General features: G+C 39.6%; 1 protein-coding gene across 5 annotated transcripts in view; it reads left to right on the top strand.

The window, feature by feature from the left end:
* Nucleotides 1-7678: 7678 nt before the first annotated feature.
* The window catches only part of ERI1 (exoribonuclease 1), a 119609-nt gene continuing 105165 nt past the window's right edge, over nucleotides 7679-22122 (top strand). For all 5 annotated transcript variants that reach the window (XM_030937924.1, XM_030937925.1, XM_030937926.1 and 2 more), the window contains exons 1-4: nucleotides 7679-8043; nucleotides 12494-12672; nucleotides 16336-16546; nucleotides 20886-20969. In XM_030937924.1, the coding sequence (XP_030793784.1) occupies nucleotides 7936-8043; nucleotides 12494-12672; nucleotides 16336-16546; nucleotides 20886-20969 (582 nt within the window). In that variant the 5' untranslated portion in view covers nucleotides 7679-7935. The remainder of the gene's footprint in view (nucleotides 8044-12493; nucleotides 12673-16335; nucleotides 16547-20885; nucleotides 20970-22122) is intronic.

Raw genomic sequence — 22122 nt, 5'->3', positions numbered from 1 at the left:
ACTTTACAGACATCACAAATCCCTTATAATAATGTAAACAAAATAACTTTTCCCTAAAGGGTGAACTTGAGAGCTTCAGTCCATTCTTTCAGGACTTGCACTTCTGCGAGGACTTCCTGATGGGGAACGACTTCTTTTTGGAGATGGAGATCTGGACTTTGATCGGCTGCTTCTTGGTCTTGAAATAGACCTGGATCTTGATCTTGACCTCGTCGGGGATTGGAAATACCTCGATCCTTTTATAGAACCAGACTTAGATCTTCTGAGTGAAACAGCTCACCAGTTTCACAATGCATACCTTCCTTATTAGAGACTGTTGATGATGGAGATGCTCTGGCCAGTCCACAGAGCATGCGCAGAGGATTTTCGTGTCCTCTGCTTCACTTTCTGATGTCAGAAGGCTGAAAACTCCACATTCAGATTATGCTAATGCTGCCATTTGTGTACATATGACCCATGAAGAGGTATGAAGCTCAAGTGCGCATGCATGTTTCTCCTTTCATAAACATTAATGATTCCTCCTATAGCTTATTAAATATGTATATTTGGCCACTACGCTCAGCATACATTCCTGTCTTATGCTTCCTTTCCTCAAAGTGCCTACTTCTGGCTTCTGGCTGGAGGCTACACTTCCCAGCCTATCAGAATGGCAGCCTGCAAGGATGCATAACCCTAACCCTTTATGAGAAATAAAGCTCTCTTTTCTATACTTACGAACCTTGTCATTCTTCAGTTGGCAGGAGATTAGGTCCTTAAAGAGATGATTAAACTAAAATGAGATGGCCTGGCACAGTGGTTCACTCCTGTAATCCCAGCACTTTGGGATGCCGAGGCAGGTGGATCACCTGAGGTCAGAAGTTCAAGACCAGCTTAGCCAATATGGTGAAACCCAATCTCTACTAAAAATACAAAAAATTATGCTTTTTATTATACAAAAAGAGGAGAATCCTCACCTAGATCTATTACAATGAAATTTAAGAACATCAATGACAAAAAGAAAATTTGCAGACTCCAGAGAGAAAGAACAGATTATCCATAAAAGAGTAAGAATCATATCGACATTACACTTTTCAAATAAACATAGGATACAGGAAGAAAATAACGTTTTTAAATGATTGAGGGAAAAGACTTTGTAACTTGCAGAAACGATTAAACTAAATAGAAAATCTTTATATACGTTTCCCATGAAATCAGCACAGCACCATTACTATTAATATATTACAAAGTCTCAGCCAGGCGCAGTGGCTCATGCCTGTAATCCCAGCACTTTGGGAGGCCGAGGCAGGCAGATCACAAGGTCAGGAGATTGAGACCATCCTAGCTAACACAGTGAAACCCTGTCTCTACTAAAAATACAAAAAAATTAGCCGAGTGTAGTGGCGGGCACCTGTAGTCCCAGTTACTTGGGAGGCTGAGGCAGGAGAATGGCGTGAACTCAGGAAGCGGTGGAGCTTACAGTGAGCAGAGATTGCGCCACTACACTCCAGCCTGGGCGACAGAGCTAGACTCCGTCTCAAAAAAAAAAAAAAAAAAAAAAAAAAAAATATATATATATATATATATATATATATATATATATATATTTGTAATGCGTATATTACAAAGTCTCCTGGCCAATGTAATAAGAAAAGAAAAAGATATAAGGGGTATAAGGAAGGGCAGGGCTAAAACTGATTATTTGCAGAATTTGATAATTTTAGAAAAAAAGCAACAGAATAATAAAACTATTAAAATTTACAAGAAAGTTTAGAAATTATCCAGAATGTTCTGGGGATTAATAAACAACGAATGTTTAGAAATTAAAAACCATCAGGAGTTTGAGACCAGCCTGGCCAACATGGTGAAACCCTGTCTCTACTAAAAATACAAAAATTAGCTGGGCATGGTGGTGCACACCTGTAATCCCAGTGACTTGGGAGGCTGAGGTGGGAGAATAGTTTGAACCTGGGAGGCGGAGGTTGCAGTGAGCCAAGATTGTGCACTGCACTCCAGCCTGGGCAACAGAGCAAGACTCCATCTCAAAGAAAAAAGAAAAGAAAAAAAAAAAGAAAGAAATTAAAACCAATTTTTTGTCTTTAAAATTTTAATTTCTTTTACATCAAAGGCAAGCTTACATAGAGTGAAACACATAGATCTTACATGCATAATTCAATGTGTTTTGATAAATATATACATTACGCAACCACTATCCCAATTAAGACGCAGAATATCTCCAGGACCTGGAAACTTCCATTGTGTACCTTTCAAGTTAATCCTCAACCCCAACCCCAAGCTGAAGCAGTCACTCGTGAATTTCTATTACCATAGATTAGTTTGGCCTATTCTTGAACTTCACATAAGTGGAATTAGAGTATGTCTTCTTTTGCATCTGGCTTTCACTCAAGATTTTTCCAAATTCATCCATACTATTGCATGTATCAATAGTTTATTATTAGCTGGGTGCGGTGGCTCACACCTGTAATCCTAGCACTTTGGGAGGCTGGACCAGGGGGATCACTTGAGCTCAGGAGTGCAAGACCACCCTGGGCAACATGGTGAAACTCCATCTCTACAAAAAATACAAAAATTAGCTGGACACGGTGGCACGTACCTGTAGTCCCAGCTACTTGAGTGGCTGAGGTGGGAGGATCACCTGAGTCCCAGAGGTCAAGGCAGTCATGATTCTGCCACTGCACTCCAGCCTGCATGACAGAGTGAGGTTCTGTTTCTAAAAAAAAAAAAAAATGCTTATTATTATATATCGAGGAGTATTATGCCATTACAGAGATATATCACATTCTGGTTATCCATTCACCTGTTGATGGAGATTTGAGTTAATTTCATTTTTCAGCTATTATGAATAATGCTGCTGGAAATATCCATGTCCAAGCCTCCACCTGGACATTCACTTTCACTCTTCCTGAGTGAATACCTAGGAATGGAATTGCTGGGTGATAGGGACGATGTATTATGTTTATTTAATTTATTTATTCTTTTTTTTTTTTTTTTTTTTGAGACGGAGTCTCGCTCTGCCGCCCAGGCTGGAGTGCACTGGCGCTATCTAGGATGGCTGCAACCACTGCCTCCCAGGTTCAAGCGATTCTCCTGCCTTAGCCTCTCGAGTAGCTGGGACTGCAGGTGCCCACCACTACGTCTGGCTAATTTTTGTATTTTTAGTAGAGACAGGGTTTCACCATGTTGGCCAGGCTGATCTCAAACTCCTGACCTCAGGTGATCCACCCTCCTCGGCCTCCCAAGGCGCTGAGATTACAGGTGTGAACCACCGTGCCTGGCTCTTTTTTTGTTTGTTTGTTTCTAATCCAGTTGTCTTTTATTCTTTGTTTATTTAACTTAAAAATCAATAATATTTTATGTAATGGTATAAAATAATTTACCATTCATCATGGCAAAAAACCCATAATGTATCTAGGAATTCCTGGTTATGAATGTACAAGATATCTATGGAGAACACTGTGAAGTGTTAAAGATAATCATAAAAGACAATCTGAATTAGCAGTTCTATATTACAAGAGGATAATTTGTCATTTCTCTTCAAATTAATCAAGTGAATTCAATCTTAATAGTTTTTTTTTTTTTTTTTTGGATTGGATTGGATTGGATTGGATTTTTTGAAGAGCAACAAATTTGTCCTAAAGTATACATGAAAGATTAAATATCCAGAAATAGCTAAGTCAGTATTGAAAAAGAGGAGTAAGAGGAGGAACATGTTTTATAAGATATGAAGACATATTGCAGAGCTGAGTAATAGAAAGCAGTGTGGGAAGGGTATAAGAACAAATACCAGAGACCAACAGAACAGAGCAGGATGCTCAAATACGGACCTAAACATATTGAATTATCTAACACGTGGCATCAGGCAGCAATGGGAGACGGCTTAGAAACAAAAGGCATTTTGCTGGGATTACAGGTGTGAGCCACCACGCCTGGCCTTACAGTAAATTATTGATAAACAACCCAGGAACTGCCTCTTCTTTCCTTTAAAAATTCACTTGCAGCTGCTACTAATCTGAGTATACCCAGGGCAACTTGAATCTACAATTGCAATCCTCAAGTTTGGCCCAAATAAACTCTCTACTTATATTAATTTTGCCTCAGCGTCTTCCTTTCAGGTTATTTCATGCATGTTTCACCTTGTTCAATCTTTAATTGCTCAAACCAGAGTCTAAAGACAAAATAAGTTACTGCACGGTAGTAATTTTCACGTAGCTATTTTCATCTGGCTTGGATTTTTTTTTTTTTTTTTGACTATTTTTTTTTTTTTTTTTGAGACGGAGTCTCGCTTTGTCTCCCGGGCTGGAGTGCAGTGGCTGGATCTCAGCTCACTGCAAGCTCCGCCTCCCAGGTTCACGCCATTCTCCTGCCTCAGCCTCCCAAGTAGCTGGGACTACAGGCGCCCGCCACCTCTCCTGGCTAGTTTTTTGTATTTTTTTTAGTAGAGACGGGGTTTCACCGTGTTAGCCAGGATGGTCTCGATCTCCTGACCTCGTGATCCACCCGTCTCGGCCTCCCAAAGTGCTGGGATTACAGGCTTGAGCCACCGCGCCCGGCCTTTTTGACTATTTTTTGACTGACTTTGATTATTTTCACCTAGCCAGGATTTTTCAGAAGGGACATTCTTTAATTGTGTCTTACAATCCAATTTCCTCAGAGAAACTTCTTGGAGTTTCCCCAGTACAGTTGCTCATCATAGGCTTCATGGACAAAAGCCTCACTATTTATTAGATTCTCTTCTTCTTGGTCTTTTTCTTTATGGCAGGTCAAATTTCTTGATGCTGCTGCACTAGTTCTAGAAATCAAAGAAACAAAGTCAAAAGACTTGTTTCTTGAGATAGAAGCTGAGATGGAGGTATGTACGGTTAGAAAGGACTACTTATCCCCATCAAAGATTATTGTTATTGGAATTATACCCTATCTCAATTGCCTATTTAACAAAGCAAATAATCTAGAATGGGCAAGACTTCGGACAATTATGATTCGTTACTAAGTGTTCACTTAACTTCCAAATTGGCGTATCTTCTGAGTAGATGGATTCAGGGCAACTTTAATCTATGCTCCCGGGTTGCAATCCTCAAGCTTGGACCAAATAAACACTGCTTATATTAATTTTGCCTCGGCTTCTACTTTTTAGGTCAAGAGTAGTAAGCCTCTTTAAGTGGTCCTATAGGTAACTGAAGCTATATTCAGTTTTTTCCTCTGTGTGTGCCATTTTGTATCGTTTCTGTTGCTATGTCTTTAAATTCATTAATCTTTTCTTCTGCATTGCTTAATGTGCTAGCAATCCCATCCAAATAAATTTTTATTTCAAATATTTTTCACTTCCATCCAGAAATATGATTTCTTTTCGAAAATCTTTCCAGTTTCTCTCCTATTATGTCTTCCTTTAAATCTTTGAGCATATTCATAACAGTTGTTTAAAATCCTTGTCTGTTAATTTCATCATTTTTATCATTCTGGGGTTTGTTTCTATCAACTTCATGAGATATTTTCTTACCACTTGGTCAGTCTCTCTCTCTCTTTTCCTCTCTATCTCTCTCTCTTTTGAGACAGAGTCTCACCCTGTCACCAGGCTGGGTTGCGGTGGTGCAATAATAGGTCACTGCAGCCTCGAACTCCTGGGCTCAAGCAATCCTCCCACCTCAGCCTCCCCAAGTGCTGTGTCTCTTAATTTTTGACTGGATGTCTCACGTTTTGAATTTAATGTTGTCGAATCCTGGATTTTACTCTAGTCTTTCAGAGAGTATAAGACTTTGTTCTTTTTTTTTTTTTTTTTTTTTTTTTGAGACGGAGTCTCGCTCTGTCGCCCAGGTTGGAGTGCAGTGGCCGGATCTCAGCTCACCGCAACCTCCGCCTCCCGGGTTTACGCCATTCTCCTGCCTCAGCCTCCCGAGTAGCTGGGACTACAGGCGCCCGCCACCTCGCCCGGCTAGTTTTTTGTATTTTTAATAGAGACGGGGTTTCACCGTGTTAGCCAGGATGGTCTAGATCTCCTGACCTCGTGATCCGCCCGTCTCGGCCTCCCAAAGTGCTGGGATTACAGGCCACCGCGCCCGGTGACTTTGTTCTTACAGGCAATTAGGTTACTTACAGAGCAGTTTGATCCTTTCAGGGCTTGTTTTAAGGCTTTTGAAGAGTCTACAGTAGCTTATGGTCTGGGTCCTGCAGTCTAGGGCTATTGTATCTCACTGAGGCATGACGCTTTTGTAACTGCCCAAGAGGTTCATCTTGCTCACTGCCTAGACAGAGTCGATTTATCAAGATAGGGGAATTGCAATAGACAAAGTAATTCATGCAGAGCTAGCAGCACAGGAGACCCGAGTTTTATTATGTAAATCAGTCTCCTTGAGAATTTGGGGATCAGAGTTTTTAAGGATAATTTGGTGGGTGAAAAGCCAGTGAGTCAGGAGTGCTGATTGGTTGGGTAGGAGATGAAATCACAGGGAGTCGATGATGTCCTCTTGCACTGAGTCAGTTCCTGGGTGGGGGACACAAAATCAGATGAGCCAGTCTATCAATCTGGGTGGTGCCAGCTGATCCATCAAGTGCAGGGCCTGCGAAATATCTCAAGCACTGATGTTATGTTTTTCAGTAGTGGTATTATCCCCAGGAGCAATTTGGAGAGGGTTAGAATCTTGTACCTTCAGCTGCATGGCTCCTAAATCATAATTTCTAATCTTTTGGCTGTTAGTCCTACAAAAGCAGTCTAGTCTCAAGAACAGGGTTTATTTTGAGAAAGGGCTATCACCTTTGTTTTAAACTATAAGCTATACACTAAGTTCCTCCCAATGTTAGTTTGGCCTACGCCCAGGAATGAATAAGGATAGCTTGGAGGTTAAAAGCAAGACGGAGTTGGTTAGGTCCGATCTCCTTCACTGTCTCAATGATAATTTTGCAATGGCAGTTTCTCTTCTGAGGTTTCTAGTGCATGTTCCATGGTATTCAATAATCTCTTCACTCTGGTTGCTGGGAGCTCAAATTATTCCCAGTTCTGTGTGAGCTCTCATCATTGTTTGGTGTACTGCTCCCCAATAATTGTTCTTTCCCGGCCTTGTGGAGTTTCACGTTTTGCATTCAGTTAAAAATTCAAAGGTACTCCTAAGCAGATTTCTGAAGCTCTTTTTCCATGTAATTCCCTCCTCTCCAGAATTCTGTCCCACAAATTCCAACCAACTTGGCCTGCCCCAATTTCCTCAACTCCAATCCCTGTCTTCTCAACCTGTGAGATCCTAGGTTTCCATTTGATTTCCCTTCTCTGCACTACAGACTGGAAATGGCCTCTGGGCAAAAGGGCAGAGTGATACAGGGCTCCTTCTGTTTCTCTTCTCTCACGCCCACAGCTGCCTGTTGTCCAATGTCTGACGAGTTGTTTCCTATATTTTGTTCCGTTTTCTAATTTTTACAGTGGGACACTAAGTCCAGACCCATTTTCTTTTCTTGTCCAGAAGTCTAAGTTTTAGGAAACTCCTTATGGAAAATGTGAATTGCTTTATTATTTTTTATGGTTGAAAACATCTTTCTCTATGATATCTCCCCACTCACCCTACTTTTTTCCTTCTCAGGAAACGCTGACGCGATCATCCGTGCCGGTGCTACCCTCTAGTGTCCGGACCAGATCCTTGCGCAACTTCAACCCGCGCTAGTTCCGCCCACGGCCGGCCACGCCCCGCGTCTCACCGGCGCGCCTCCCTCTTGTTCTTCCTTCCTCCCCTGTGGACTGCGGCGCTGGCGTTCCGTGCACGCCGGCTCACTGCGCTTGCGCGGCGTTTGGACGCCACACGCTCCCGGAAGTAGGAGGTGGCCGCCGGAGTTTGTGTGGCCGCCGCCGCGGGAACGCGAGCCCGGTAATTTTTCAACGGAGAAAGGCGAGGGTTTCGGGCTCGGTCGAGTGAGTGAGTAAGTGTCCGGCTCCAGCAGCTCTCCTCTGGCGTGACAGCCGGCATGGAGGAACCACAGAGTAAAGAGCCTGCCAGCGAGGCCGTGACTCCGGCGCTGCTGGAGTCGCCGCGGCCGGAGGGCCGGGAGGAGCAGCCGCGTCCCAGTCCCGAGGTGAGGAGTCGGCCCGCGCCCGGTTGTCGGCGCCCGATGCCCGGTCCCCCAAGCGCCCTAGGCACCCCTTTCTTTTCAGGTGTCCCGCAGAAGGTGCAGCTGCGCGCCCTTGGACCCCAGCCTCTTCCCCCGCGCCAAGCTCCCTAGCCTTATCCTGGGATGGTTGTCTTGGAGCCTCCTCAGAGCCGAATCACTCTCTGGGAGGGAGGAAATCGTCAAGACCAGTTCTGTCCACAGTGGGTTAATAGGTTCTAAGTGGGAGTTCTGCTCTAAACTTAATTCTATGTTGATGGTTGCTGTTGTCACTCCATCTAGCCGTTATGGGTAATTTGTAAGGCTATTTTTAAAATCTCACCATATACCCTAGGTAGGTCACTTCATACCTTTAAAAAAAGAATTAAAAAGCACCCACCAGGATCCCTCTCTCTTACCAGTTAAGTGGAGCGTCGTCTTAACTGCTTTTGCTCATTTACTGGTGTCTCATATAAACATAGTATACGACTGAATTAGTAATTTTGACATCTCATTGGTCGAACCTAGTTACAGTGGCCAAGTTGTAGAACAGTCTTAAAACTTATTTAACGAATGTATTTGTTGACTGGCGCTGCGGATTGTGATTGAACACTAAAATTGATCTTTTCCTAATAATAAACATGTTGAGCACTTCGTAAAGTGGGTATTTGCAAGAGGCCTCCTAGCTCTTGCTCCTTACGTCCACAATCAATTTCCATCTGGCAGCTAGAATGAGCTTTCTAATGACATGAATTTGGCTTATTCTCCTCCTTAGTAACTTCGATTTGCTGCTCTGCGGGGTCTGGTGCCTGCCTCTGTTGCTAATTGGATCTCACACAGTTTTCCCCTTTTGTTCCCGGTGCCCCTCGCTTCCTTGTGTTCTTTTACATTGGAAGGAAGGTCTTTCTTATTAAGGGTGTCTGTATGTTCCTTTTGCGCTGCATGCACTTCCTTTGGATCTTTGCAATTATCTTTCTCCTTCTAAAGTTGTTACTTTCAAAGAGTACTTGCTCATTCCCTCTCTTATAAAGAACCACTCTTCCACCTGCCTCCCTCTTCAACCTGAGATACAATGTGTCACTCTCTTCGTGTAAGTGGTTTTTAAAGTAAATTTCGAAGTTTATTTTTAGTAAAAAGAAGTGTGTTTGAATATACTTCTTTATATTTGAAAGTCTTGACACTTTTACAGCTACTTAAGGCCTAGATCTCTGTTCCAAATTGGCTTTAGTGACGGTAGTAATTGTTAAAAACTTACCGTTGCATGCTCTTAATAATGATCCTTTTTTTTTTTTTTTTTTTTTTTTTTTTTTACAAAAAGGAGCCGGGCGTAGTTGCGCTTGCCCATAGTCCCAGCCACTAAGGAGGCTGAATGGGGAGATCACCTGAGCCCATGGGTGGAGGCTGTAGTGAGCTGTGATCGTGCCACTGCACTCCAACCTCAGTGACAGAGTGAGACCCTGTCTCAAAAAATAATAATGATAACAGTTTTTTTTCTTTTTTTGGAGACAGTTTCATTCTTGTTGCCCAGGCTATAGTGCAATGGCATGATCTCAGCTCACTGCAACTTCCGCCTCCGGGATTCAAGTGATTCTCCTGCCTCAGCCTCCCTAGTAGCTAGTAGCTGGGATTACAGGAACCCACCACCACACCTGGCTCGTTTTTGTATTTTTAGTAGAGATGGGGTTTCACCACTGTTGGCCAGGCAGGTCTCCAACTCCTGACCTTCGGGTGATCCGCCCTCCTCAGCCTCCCTGAGTGCTGGGGTTACAGGCATGAACCACTGCGCCTGGCCATGTTACAGTTTTTTTTCAGTCTCCAAGTTTTTTGTTGAATTCAGGTGGTAAATTTCCATTATCTCTAATGCCAGTTGTCTTTGAAAACTAACAGAAGCTATTGCATATTTATATTTTTAATAAGTAGGTTCAAATTTCATCAGAACTCTCCTTTTGGAAGAACACCAAGAAGATTTCTAAGTTTTTTTTTTTTTTCAGTGTACAGATGCAGAGGTTTTCCTTTTCTTTTTTTAGTAGGTAGTACCTCGATTTTTGGCAACAAAATAATAGAAGCATTTCCAAAACCTCTGTTTTAAAAATGTTCTCTATAAAGTTTCTTTTGACAAGCAGTTACTTTCTAGCTTACTGTTAAAATGTATTTTTTTTTACCTTGCAACAACAGATTGTGTTCGTTTAAAAAAATGTTAAAAATCAAGCTCCCATACCCTTCCCAGTAAGAAGAGGACAGCAATTTTAGAATACCTGTCTTTTTATAATAGAAAATATGTAACTCATCTTTCAGTTCAACAACAGTGTTAAAGTGCTTCGTTGCGAGATAGTAAACCTATGTTTGGTATAGAAGATTTTCATGGCCACATCCCAGAATGTAAAAGGCTCTCTTATTTGAAATAATATAAACCATACACCCACTTAATTGAACACGTGAATATTGCAAAATGTTAACAGTTCTGTGATGCTGAATGTTTCTCTCCATATTGTGGTATCTATCACTTTTCTCATTGTATGGTCGGTATTCTATGTGACGTGATAGATGGATGTAGATACTGGCGTGGATGCTCTCGCAAATGTAAGTATTTTGTATACTAATTTTGTGTTTCTGCAGATTGACAATACAAGTAGGGTTTTTAGTGTTTTCTTTGTGCTCCTTGGTGGATTGACTTGAGCATCCTTCTTTGTGAATCATTAGTGTAGATCTGAAATTTGGGAGGAGACACTGATTTCTGAGGATTGGACCTTGGCTGTCTCTAGAACTTCACTGAAGGAAGAGAACTAGAGCTGGACCTAGGAAAGGAAGCAAATTTTTCTTTATAGAAGTCATAATTTATAGCATCTATAGAAGAGGCCTACGTGTTACTTGTGAATAATTTTTGTAGCTACAGTTTTGGATGAGAATTAACAAGTGAATGAGAAAGAGGATTTGTCCAAAGAGAAAATCTACTTAAATTAACTGAGACATCTGTTTTGGTAGACAAACTGTTAATTAATGTTGACCTAAATTTTAACCTGACTAAAGATGAAGTTTAAAATTCAATGTAGATTTAAAGTCAAAAGATAGTTTTTTATTAAATTCTGATCAAGCAGAGAGATATCTATTGTAAATTTAATATATTGTTGAAAGTGAATTGTTGGTCAACTAGCAATACTTTTTTTTTCTTAACATTGTTAACAACAAACCTCAATGTGGCTATTCTTTAATTTATGGACAGTTCACACATTGGAACTGCTGACTTCTTCCTCAAAGGAGATGGGTGAGTCACTCTTGAGTACTCTGGCACCTTACCTAGCATTACATTTCCAGTAAATGTGTGTTGCATTAAATTGAGAGCTTAGATTAAGAAATAGTTCCTGAACCATCAGGATCAGTTCTAAGTCAGGGACTGTGGCCTCTTTGTGGTTATCCTTTCTTGATCTGTAATTAAAGTTTACATGAGGACAATGTGGTAAATTATAACTAAGGTAGCAAGCTTTCATAGGGATTAACAGTAAGTACTAAGTATTTTTGAAAATTCTGGAACATAGCTAATATTTGTGATAGTGCATGTGGAAAATAATTAACTTACAAATGAATCTTTGGAACTTAACATATTAGTAATTTGAGACTGCCTGTGGAGAAAGTAGAATTGAGTCATGGTTTTTTCTTAACAGATTTTTATTTATGAAAAGATTTATAATTCTGTGCTGCTTCTGTTTAACTGACATAAGTATAACTTTTGGAAAATGTAAGTTTTGAAATGAAATACATTTCCTTTGCTTTGAGTAGTAGGAAGCTGTGAATTAGATTTGCAGTCCATTTTGTTTTTATGTTGGGCAATATTGGTTAACTTTGTGAAATGAAGTCAGGTTAAACAATTACCAGAAATTATTGTACATGTGTAATGTAAAAGTTCATTTAAAAATGGGTTCATTTGTAAATTTTGCATATTGTTTGTGAAGGGCTTGTTGTATAGTCTGTGATATTAATAGTTATCATTTATTAATTGCTCCTGTGGGTCTAGGAGCCTGATACATATAATCTCATTTAATCTTTGTAATAATTCTGCCCAAACACTATTTACCATTACCAAATTGCCATTTTATAGATAAGGAAATTGAAGATCAGAGGCTAATATGTGACTATCCAAAGTCATGCTGCTATTTCTGGTAAATAGTCAGCTGGGGCTCTCTGTTGAGGTGGTGTTGACTCCCAACACCAGTCCTCTTTTTACTTACCTTTGTTTCCTTTGAGGAACCTCATGACTCATAATAGAGTGGGGTAAATTGTATTGGAGACACATCTTCCTTCTTCTTATCCTTTCCTCCCTTTAGGAGCTGCAGTGAACACTTTTCATTGAACATGTAGCATGAAGAGGCTTCAGAAGTTTGAATCTTTAAATCTGTGATGTTTGTACTAATTATAAACTACATCTTTTTTTTTTTCCCCGTAGGAAACTCAACAGTATAGATTTGATGGCCAGGAGACAAAAGGATCCAAGTTCATTACCTCCAGTGTGAGTGACTTCAGTGACCCAGTTTACAAAGAGATTGCTATTACGAATGGCTGTATTAATAGAATGAGTAAGGAAGAACTCAGAGCTAAGCTTTCAGAATTCAAGCTTGAAACCAGGTAATTAAAAATAACTTATAAAATTATAAAAGTAGTACATACTCATTTTAGAAAATCTTGAAAACCTTGAAATATTAAAAATCGTCTGTAATCCTACCATAATGACATGACCCTATTAACAATTCAAAAACACCATAATATTTTTTATGTGCAACTCTGATTATTTTTGTCCATCTTCTAGATGATAGGACTGCTGAATCAAAGTCTACGAATGTTTTAATGACCTACTGGCAGTGTATAGGAGTATCTGTCTCATTATAACAAGTGTTTTTTATTTTTTAGTTGCTCATTTAAATGATGCATAGTTATATTAGTGAGATTGAGTATTTTTCTTTTTTATTTTCTTTTTGCCATTTGTATTTTTTATAAAAAGAGTTTGTTTGAAACCAGGTACAATAAATGGAAAACATCATTCACTTACCAGGAATATTTTTTGTTTTGATTTAGTTTCTAAAAAATAATGTACATTGATGGTATGCATTATGTTTAACTGTATATTGAGTGAGAAGGCAACTTAGTCAACTGTGTGTATTTTAATGAGATATACACATACCTAAGTTTTTAGTAATTTTTTACGAAACAAATCACTTTACGTTGACTTGGGCCATGGGGCAGGAATGGCTTTTGGAGTCCAGAAAAATACATAGATTTTTGATAAACAGTAGAACTGCCAGGCATCAAGAAAAAAAGTTGCCTGTATGAAATAGGTGAAAACTCTTACTTTTTCAAGGCATCTCTGAATCTTAATTCTCTTAAAAGTAGTAGTCTTCCTCTTTAGAGTTTCATCACTCTTCAAAAGAGCACAAATATATTTCTAGATTGTCTACATCATAATGTATGAAGAAATTTTTGATTCCTAATTCCCCGATTCTTTCTGTTGTGAAGGTACAGCTTGTAGCCTACAGAAGATTTTCCGAGCAAAATTTTTGTCCTTCCCAGGTGTGAAGATCAGTTGCTTACTCCTGGCTTGCATGGGAGCTAGAGATCTAGATGTATGTTTATACATTTATTCAACAAACCTGTATTGAATTCTAACTACTGCACTAGGCATTGAAGTTATAAAGGTAAATACAGATATGTTCCCCACTTTGACAATCTCAGTCTTTTGGGAAAACTCACAAAGAAATCATCACAATACAGAGTGGCCAATGCTGTATTGGAGGTCTGGCCAGGTACAGCATGAGGATACAGAGGAGAATATTTCTTAGGAATTCAGAAAGATGACATTTGAATTGTGCCAAACAGAAAAGGGAGGGAGGGTATTTCAGACAAAAAAATAACATAGAAGCTTTTCTAATTCCAGTTTGTATGGTTTCTGCAACATGATCTTGCCTTTTCTTCAGCTGTTGTGCAACCAAAGTTATAGGACATAAAAGTGTACCACACATACTGAGAACATGACTTTTAAAGTTTTTTTATTTTTTTGAGACGTAGTCGCTCTGTCGCCCATGCTGGAGTGCAGTGGTGTGATCTCGGCTCACTACAACCTCCGACTCCGGGGTTCAAGCGATTCTCGTGCCTCAGCCTCCTGAGTAACTGGGATTACAGGCATGCACCACCATACCGAGCTAATTTTTGTATTTTTAATGGAGATAGGGTTTCTCCATGTTGCCCAACCTGGTCTCGAACTCCAGCTCAAGTGATCCACCCATCTCCCAAAGTGCTGAGATGATAGACTTGAGCCATCCAGCTGGTGGAGGCCATGACTTATAGTATGTTTTGTCTGCAGTACACAGTATACTTCAGGAACATTTGAGAATGGTACTGAAATGATAGGTTGTAGCCAAGTTGTGAAGGAACTCTATGCTGAAGTCTGCATTTTACCTTGTAAGCAGAAGGGAGCCACTGAAGATATTTAAGCAGAAAATTGGCATTAGTGCTCAGTTCTCAAGTAAGGTAAAGAGTGAATTGAAGGGTTGTGGTAATGGAGGCATTTGCCATACTCCACAAAGCTAATGAGAGCCATAGCAGAAAGAATTAAAGAGAATCATGTTCTGAATATTTTTCTCAGTTGGAATTGGCAAACATGGTGAGTATTTGGAAGAGCAAAGGAGATGTTAAAGATAGCAGGTTTCTATCCAGAGCAACTAGTTGTCTGTTTGTCCTGCCATTAGCTTTGCAGACAACTCTGGTAAATGTAGTCTCTCCCCTGTCACACCTCCCACCCCCCAACAAAAATGAAAAAAAGAAAGTAATCCAAAGCTGTCACATGACACAGAGGTCACTCACAGTGCCTCAATATGAAGGAGGTTAAGGATTTTCTCCCTAGGTCTTGATTTGGAAAATCTCAAGCAAAGAAACAATATTAAGACATTTTGTCTTAAAGTAGCTAACTGATCTATTATTACTATTTTCGTGGGTAGGATTTTTTTTCAGTGCTTAATTGTAGTTTAGAAAGGAAAATAGGCCAGGCGCGGTGGCTCAAGCCTGTAATCCCAGCACTTTGGGAGGCCGAGGCGGGCGGATCACGAGGTCAGGAGATCGAGACCATCCTGGCTAACACGGTGAAACCCCGTCTCTACTAAAAAAAAATACAAAAAACTAGCCGGGCGTGGTGGCGGCGCCTGTAGTCCCAGCTACTCGGAGGCTGAGGCAGGAGAATGGCGTGAACCTGGGAGGCAGAGCTTGCAGTGAGCTGAGATCCGGCCACTGCACTCCAGCCTGGGCGGCAGAGCCAGACTCCATCTCGAAAATAAAAGATTAAAACTTTTTTAAAATAGTCCTTAATCAGTTAACATGATACTTGGCACTACAAGTTAATTTAGATCCTCTTATTTTTACTTCTACTTCATATTTGCAGGCCAATATAGGATTCATTTGCATAACACTGAAGGAAGCCTGAATGCTGGTTGCAACTTTATGTTTTGGAAAAACACATATGGTTTAAAGAATGAAGTCACCTGATCACTGTTACCGTTAGGATGCCCTTTCTCTCCTCCCCACTACTCCCATTTGTGGAATGTGTATTTTAAAGCTACCTGTGATATTGAAATCCCCTAAATCATATTCTACCCATGATAAATTAAGAAACTTATTTCTAGTTAAGAACCTACTAGGATGATAATGTTCCTCTGGACGCAGTTCACTTAGAGTGTATTCTAATTTAGTTTTCCATGTTAAGTAACCAATAGACATTCACCTTTATATGCTAGGATCATAATGCTTTCATATTCGTATGAATCTTTTGAATTGACTAACCTACAAAAGCCAAAAGAAAGGAAAGAGAAAATACTGTATCTTCAGCTTAACCCAAATTTTTATATTCTTAAGTTTATATTTTGGCCAGTGGAATAATTTTATATTAATTTCAATGTTTGTATCATATATGTTATCTTAGTATATAAGGCAATATGACTGTGTTGGTGGTATATGCTGACAATGTTTATGGTTTGAAATACCAGTATATGTTGGAGAAAATACTGTTATATACTACTAAAATAAAAAACTACTTGTGAAGGAAAATGTTAATGTTGTAACAAACATTATTTTAATTGGTTCTTTGCTAACTTAGCTTTGAGTCTTGCTTTTCTTACATTTATTTTAGCTAGCATTTGCTAAATTATGCTGTAATTGTTAGTGTTCAACCCAGTGCCGGCAGGTAAGAATTTTGATTCTTGACTGTAGAATTTACCTAAGTGTAACTACTCTTCTTCTTCTGCTTAGAGGAGTAAAGGATGTTCTAAAGAAGAGACTGAAAAACTATTATAAGAAGCAGAAGCTGATGTTGAAAGAGAGCAATTGTGCTGACAGTTATTATGACTACATTTGTATTATTGACTTTGAAGCCACTTGTGAAGAAGGAAACCCACCTGAGTTTGTACATGAAATAATTGAATTTCCGGTTGTTTTACTGAATACGCATACTTTAGAAATAGTAAGTGAATTTTTATATTTTAATTGTATTTCTAGCAGCAACTATTGTAGTGGTTACTGGTTATGTGGAGGACCTCACTTGCTGTTTAGCTAGAATTAGACCTAAAGTAAGTTTTTTCTTTGCTGTGAACTTTATATCAGCTTGATTAATAGAAAAACTATAATACAACAATTTTAGATACTACTGCTTTCTTTTTGCAGTAGCGAAAGTTAAAATTTTTTTTCCGTTTGCTTAGAACATCTGGGCGTGGACATCAGAATCTCCTGGTAAGTGAAAAAATAAAATACTAATGATACAGATGCCTGGCCCTAGTCACAGAGATTCTAATTTAGTTCTGTGATAGGGCCCCTGACATCAGCATTTTTTTAAAGCTTTTCAGTTGGTTTTAATATGCAATCAGGCTTGATAACCACTGCTGTGGCCTAGTGTGAACTCTGATCTCTAAGAATGATAATTCTTACAAAAATGTCTTTTGAACCTGTCTCTCTAGTGGAAAGTTTAAGGGTGAAATGACTCATATAGCCCTGGTTTCTAAGCCAAATGATATGTGTGCTTTAGATACTTGTCAGTGCATTATTAGTTCAGAAAGTCATAGTAGGAATTCCCTAAAAGAATACTGCTTGCCTTATAAAATCTGAGCAAGAATATTCTAACATCTCATCTTTCCAAAAGTCACTTCTATGATATCCTCAGTTGCTACCAACCCACTTGGGAGTAAGTATAAAAAGGCTTTGTGAATTAAAATGCATAGGTTATTCTTAGTGCTATTAAAAATCTCTTTTATAGTCTTAATTAGTCTTTCTGTAATTTTCTCATCCAAAGCAGATTGAAGGTCAGTAAATTAGAAGGAAAAATGGCAGCTGTGAAGGCAAATAATCTTGCATAAGTCACTAGATTTTACTTCTCTCTTATCTAAGGATATTACTGTAGCAGTTCTCCCGCATTTGGACATTATGATTTATAGCTTTCGTCTGTATTGGTCCCACTACACACAAATTGTTATTTTTTTTCACACCATAAAAAACCTTCTCTTCATCCCACTGCGCTGCCAGCTACCCCTTTTCTTTGTTCCTCCTTTTGGGAAAATTCTTCACATAAGTTATATGTACTTATATATGTATCTCTTTCCTTTTCTTCCATTCACTCAAATTCATACCATTGTGGGTTTACGTTCAATAAAGTTTAAACTGTGTTCAATCCCATCATTCCACTGAAATCACTCATCAGCATCATCTTTGACCTTTACCCTAAATCTTTTCAAAATTGAACATTCTCACTTTTTTTTTTTTTCCTATTTTGAGATAGAGTTTTGAACCCAGGCTTGAGTGTGGTGGTGTGAACCCAGCTCACTGTAACCTCCCCCTCCCGGGTTTGAGCAACTCTTGTGCCTCAGCCTCCTGAGTAGCTGGGAATACAGGTGCGTGTCACCACACCCAGCTAATTTTTTGTATTTTAGTAGAGACAGGGTTTCACCATGTTGCCCAGGCTGGTTTCGAACTCCTGAGCTCAGGCAATCCACCTGCCTCAGCTTCCCCAAGTGGTAGGATTACAGGTGTGAGCTATTCTCACTTAAAAAATAATAACACTGCATTGCTGGTTTGAATACTTTTCCTTGGAGCATTTTCTTCAGGTATAACTTGTTCTGCTTGATTTTTCTCTAGCCCTACTGGATTCCCTATTTGCAGTTTTCTTGGCTGGTTCCTCCTTTCCTTCCCAGCTTCACCATATCAGATGTCCCAGGTCTCAATCCTAGCTCCTCCTCTTAGCTTACATCCCCTCGCTTGATGATCTTACCTAGTTCCATAGCTTTCGGAAGCTATCTCTATGCTGGTGACTTTCAAATACATATTTCAAACCCGTATCTCTGTTCCAAATCCAGATTGCTTACTTGACATCTCTATTTAAATGTCTCAACCTGTTGAACTGACCTCCAGCCCATTCTGTCTTTAGCCTCTTGTAGCTTGGGTGATGGCAGCTTTTTGTAATTAGAATCCTTCTGATTGCTCAGTTCAAAAACTTTGGAGTCATCTTTGACTCCTGTTTCTCTCACATCCAGGCCATCAGTGATTCCTGTTTGGCTCTGCCTTCAAAATATATCCAGAACCCAGTCACTTAACTGAATTGCTGTGATTTCATTCTGAGCCCCTATCATTTGTGACTTACTGCATTCGCCATCTAACTGGTCTTTGTGTTTCTGTCCGTGTCGTCCTACAGCCAGTTCTCAACAAAGCTGCCAGAGTAATCCTTTAAAAATATAAGTCGGATCGTTTCACCCTCTGCTCAAAACCCTACACTGGCTCCTCGTTTAACTCAGAGTCCACCCACATTCCTTACATGCCTGGCCCGTTGTTTCCTCTGAGTGCTTCCTGTCTTACTACTCTCTTCCTTAACTCGCTCCTCCGGGCATACTGACCTGCTTGCTCATTCTCAAAAATGCCAGGCGTGCTCTATCCCATTACTTGCCAGGACTTTAGCTCCGATTTTCCTACCCAGAAGTCTTGCTGGCCAATGTTTTTCTCCATCTCTCCCTCCCTCTCATTTTTCCTTCCGGTCCTTCCTTAAATCCTACCTCTAAATAAAGCCTATTTGTTTATCCTGTTTAAGAGTGTGGCCTATACCCACGTTTCTGACTCCCCTTACTGCTTTTCCTTTGCTTGCTCAAGCGAGTCTCCTGCTTCATCTTCCTGAGTAGCTGGGATTACAGGCTTTCAGGTTCCTTTAGTTTTAACCCTTATGACCTTTTAACTTATGTAATTTATTTAAGTGATGATTAAAGATTTGGCCAAGGAATGCATAGTTCTCTCTAGCATTTTTCTGTTAAAAGTTTTTAATAGTAAATAATAACATTTTAGTAATATCTGTTATTTAGTACTACCGAATTATAATTATAAGGGAAGATGCAATGTATTTTTGAAACAATGTCATTTAAAATGATAAAATAGTGATATTTAAAAGGATATACACTTAATTTATCTGTGGTATTCAGTTAAGTGGAATTTTGCAGTATGTCTGGTAAGTAAAGAGTGTCTAACTTTTGAAGTTCAATTATTCTTTTTTTTTTTTTAAGATGGAGTCTTGCTCTGTCACCTAGGCTGGAGAGCAGTGACTCAGTCTTGGCTCACTGCAACCTCCACCTCCTGGGTTCAAGCAATTAGCCCACCTCAGCCTCAGTAGTTGGGACCATACGTGCGTGCCACCTCACCCATCTAATTTTTGTATTTTTAGTAGAGACAGGTTTCACCACTTTGGCCAGGCTGGTCTTGAACTCCTGACCTCAAGTGATCCACCCCCACCTCCTTGGCCTCGCAAAGTGCTGGGATTACAGCTATTAGTCACCACATCTGGCCTCAAGTGTTCTTTTTTGTTCTTTATTGTTGCTCATTTACAATTCTTTACAACCATTTATAGCTTAATAGATAAGTATGTAGAAAGAATTTATTCTTAGGAAATACAAACTTTTCTTAATTTTTAAATCTTCTGCCATAAAGAATCTTTTTTGTCAGTTTTCTCTGTGCTACCTAGGATTAACAGTTGCTGCCTTTAAATCTTCAGCGTTTAAAATTGTCCTTAATTTCTCAAAAGTGACTCAGTGTGTTCTGGTTAGGGAGGCATTACTGGGCTAGAGGAAAAAGCACTTAGAGATTGGAGCCTGATAACAATACTGGCCTCACTTAGTTTATGGAGTTGTGAGCATAAAACAAGACCATCGCGTCAGGAGGTGGAGACCATCCTGGCTAACACAGTGAAACCCAGTCTCTACTGAAAATACAAAAAATTAGCTGGGTGTGGTGGCAGGCACCTGTAGTCCCAGCTACTTGGGAGGTTGAGGCAGGAGAATGACGTGAACCCTGGAGGCAGAGCTTGCAGTGAGCCGAGATCGTGCCAGTGCACTCCAACCTGGGCAACAGAGCGAGACTCCATCTCAAAAAAAAACAAGACCATCGTGAAAGCTTCTTGAAAAGGTTCAACATTGCTATAGGTACACTGTGTTAGCAACTCTTAAACTACGTATATATCGTTAACAGTTAAATTTTGACTATTTAGAATTTAGTTCCATTGGATTTTTATATGAAAATAAAGACTATTCAGGAGTAAATGAGAACAATAGTTTAAAGCTAATTTATTATAACTGAAGGCTGGCATTAATTATGAACTAAATGATTTTTTCATTTAAAAATTAAGAGTGCTTTTGGTGTGGGGAATTATCTTTAAAAACTAGAAAGGTTTATGCCATGAGATCCTATAAAATTACAACCTGCTGTAATGAATTCTTCGTGTATCATGTATCGTGTATCTTAAGTCATATGAATTACTTTAACTTGCTATCCTTCCTTTGCAGGAAGACACATTTCAGCAGTATGTAAGACCAGAGATTAACACACAGCTGTCTGATTTCTGCATCAGTCTTACTGGAATTACTCAGGTTATAATTCTAAGTTCTTCTTTCTAGAGTTTGAAAGAGTTTTTGAAATTAGGGATTTATTTTATACATAGTTTTAAAAAATTATTATTGTTGTAAACAGTTTAATACCTTGCTTGTTAAAGATGTTACATGTTGTAATAATTAAAAAAAAAAACCAGCAAATTTTACACCTGGTAACATTTTCCTCAGCCTTTCCTCTTAAAGAGTCATAGTGATGAATCTAAAGATTTCATTTGTAAAATGAAGCATCAGCAAATTGTTACCATACTGAACTTGGAGATAAATTTTATTTATTTATTTATTTATTTATTTATTTATTTATTTTGAGACAGTCTCACTCTGTCACCCAGGCTCGAGTGCAGTGGCATGACCTCGACTCACTGCAGCCTCTGCCTCCTGGGCTCAAGCAGTTCTCCTGCCTCAACCTCCTAAGTAACTGGGACTACAGGCACGTTGCTACCACACTGTTCTAATTTTTGTATTTTTAGTAGAGACACGGTTTTGCCGTATTGGCCAGGCTGGTCTCAAACACCTAACCTCAAGTGATCCTCCTGCCTCGGCCTCCCAAAGTGCTGAGATTACAGATGTGAGCCACCATGCCCAGCCAGAGATAAGTTTTAGAATGTATCTGTTTACAACCTGACTTTATATGTTGCATTTATTTTTTATTTTTATTTTTTTGAGATGGAGTCTCACTCTGTTGCCCAGGCTGGAGTGCAGTGGCACGATCTTGGTTCACTGCAGCCTCTGCCTCCCAGGTTCAAGCGATTCTCCTGCCTCAGTCTCCCAAGTAGCTGAGACTATAGGCACACACCTCCATGCCTGGCTAATTTTTTTTTTTTTATTTTTAGTAGAGACGGGTTTCACTGTGTTGGCCAAGCTGGTCTTGAACTCCTGACCTCAAGCCTGCCTCGGCCCCCACAAAGTGCTGGAATTACAGGCATGAGCCACCACACCCAGCTTGTTTCATGCATTTTTAGGTCTCTGAGTTTTGGTTGTATTCTAATGTGGTAGGCACTTTTTTCATTTAGTTAGTTCGTTCATTCATTCACTCCACGTGTGTTTGAGTGCCTACTATAATATATGCCAGGATTCATATGTATCTTTATGTGTATATAGATGTATGTCTGTCCAGTGGTCACAGTAGGCCTGA

This window comes from Rhinopithecus roxellana, chromosome 9 (genome assembly GCF_007565055.1).
Source record: "Rhinopithecus roxellana isolate Shanxi Qingling chromosome 9, ASM756505v1, whole genome shotgun sequence".
NCBI classification, from domain to species: Eukaryota; Metazoa; Chordata; class Mammalia; order Primates; family Cercopithecidae; genus Rhinopithecus; species Rhinopithecus roxellana.
The sequence above is the reverse complement of the archived record's forward strand: the minus strand, read 5'-3'. Positions and strand labels throughout refer to the sequence as shown.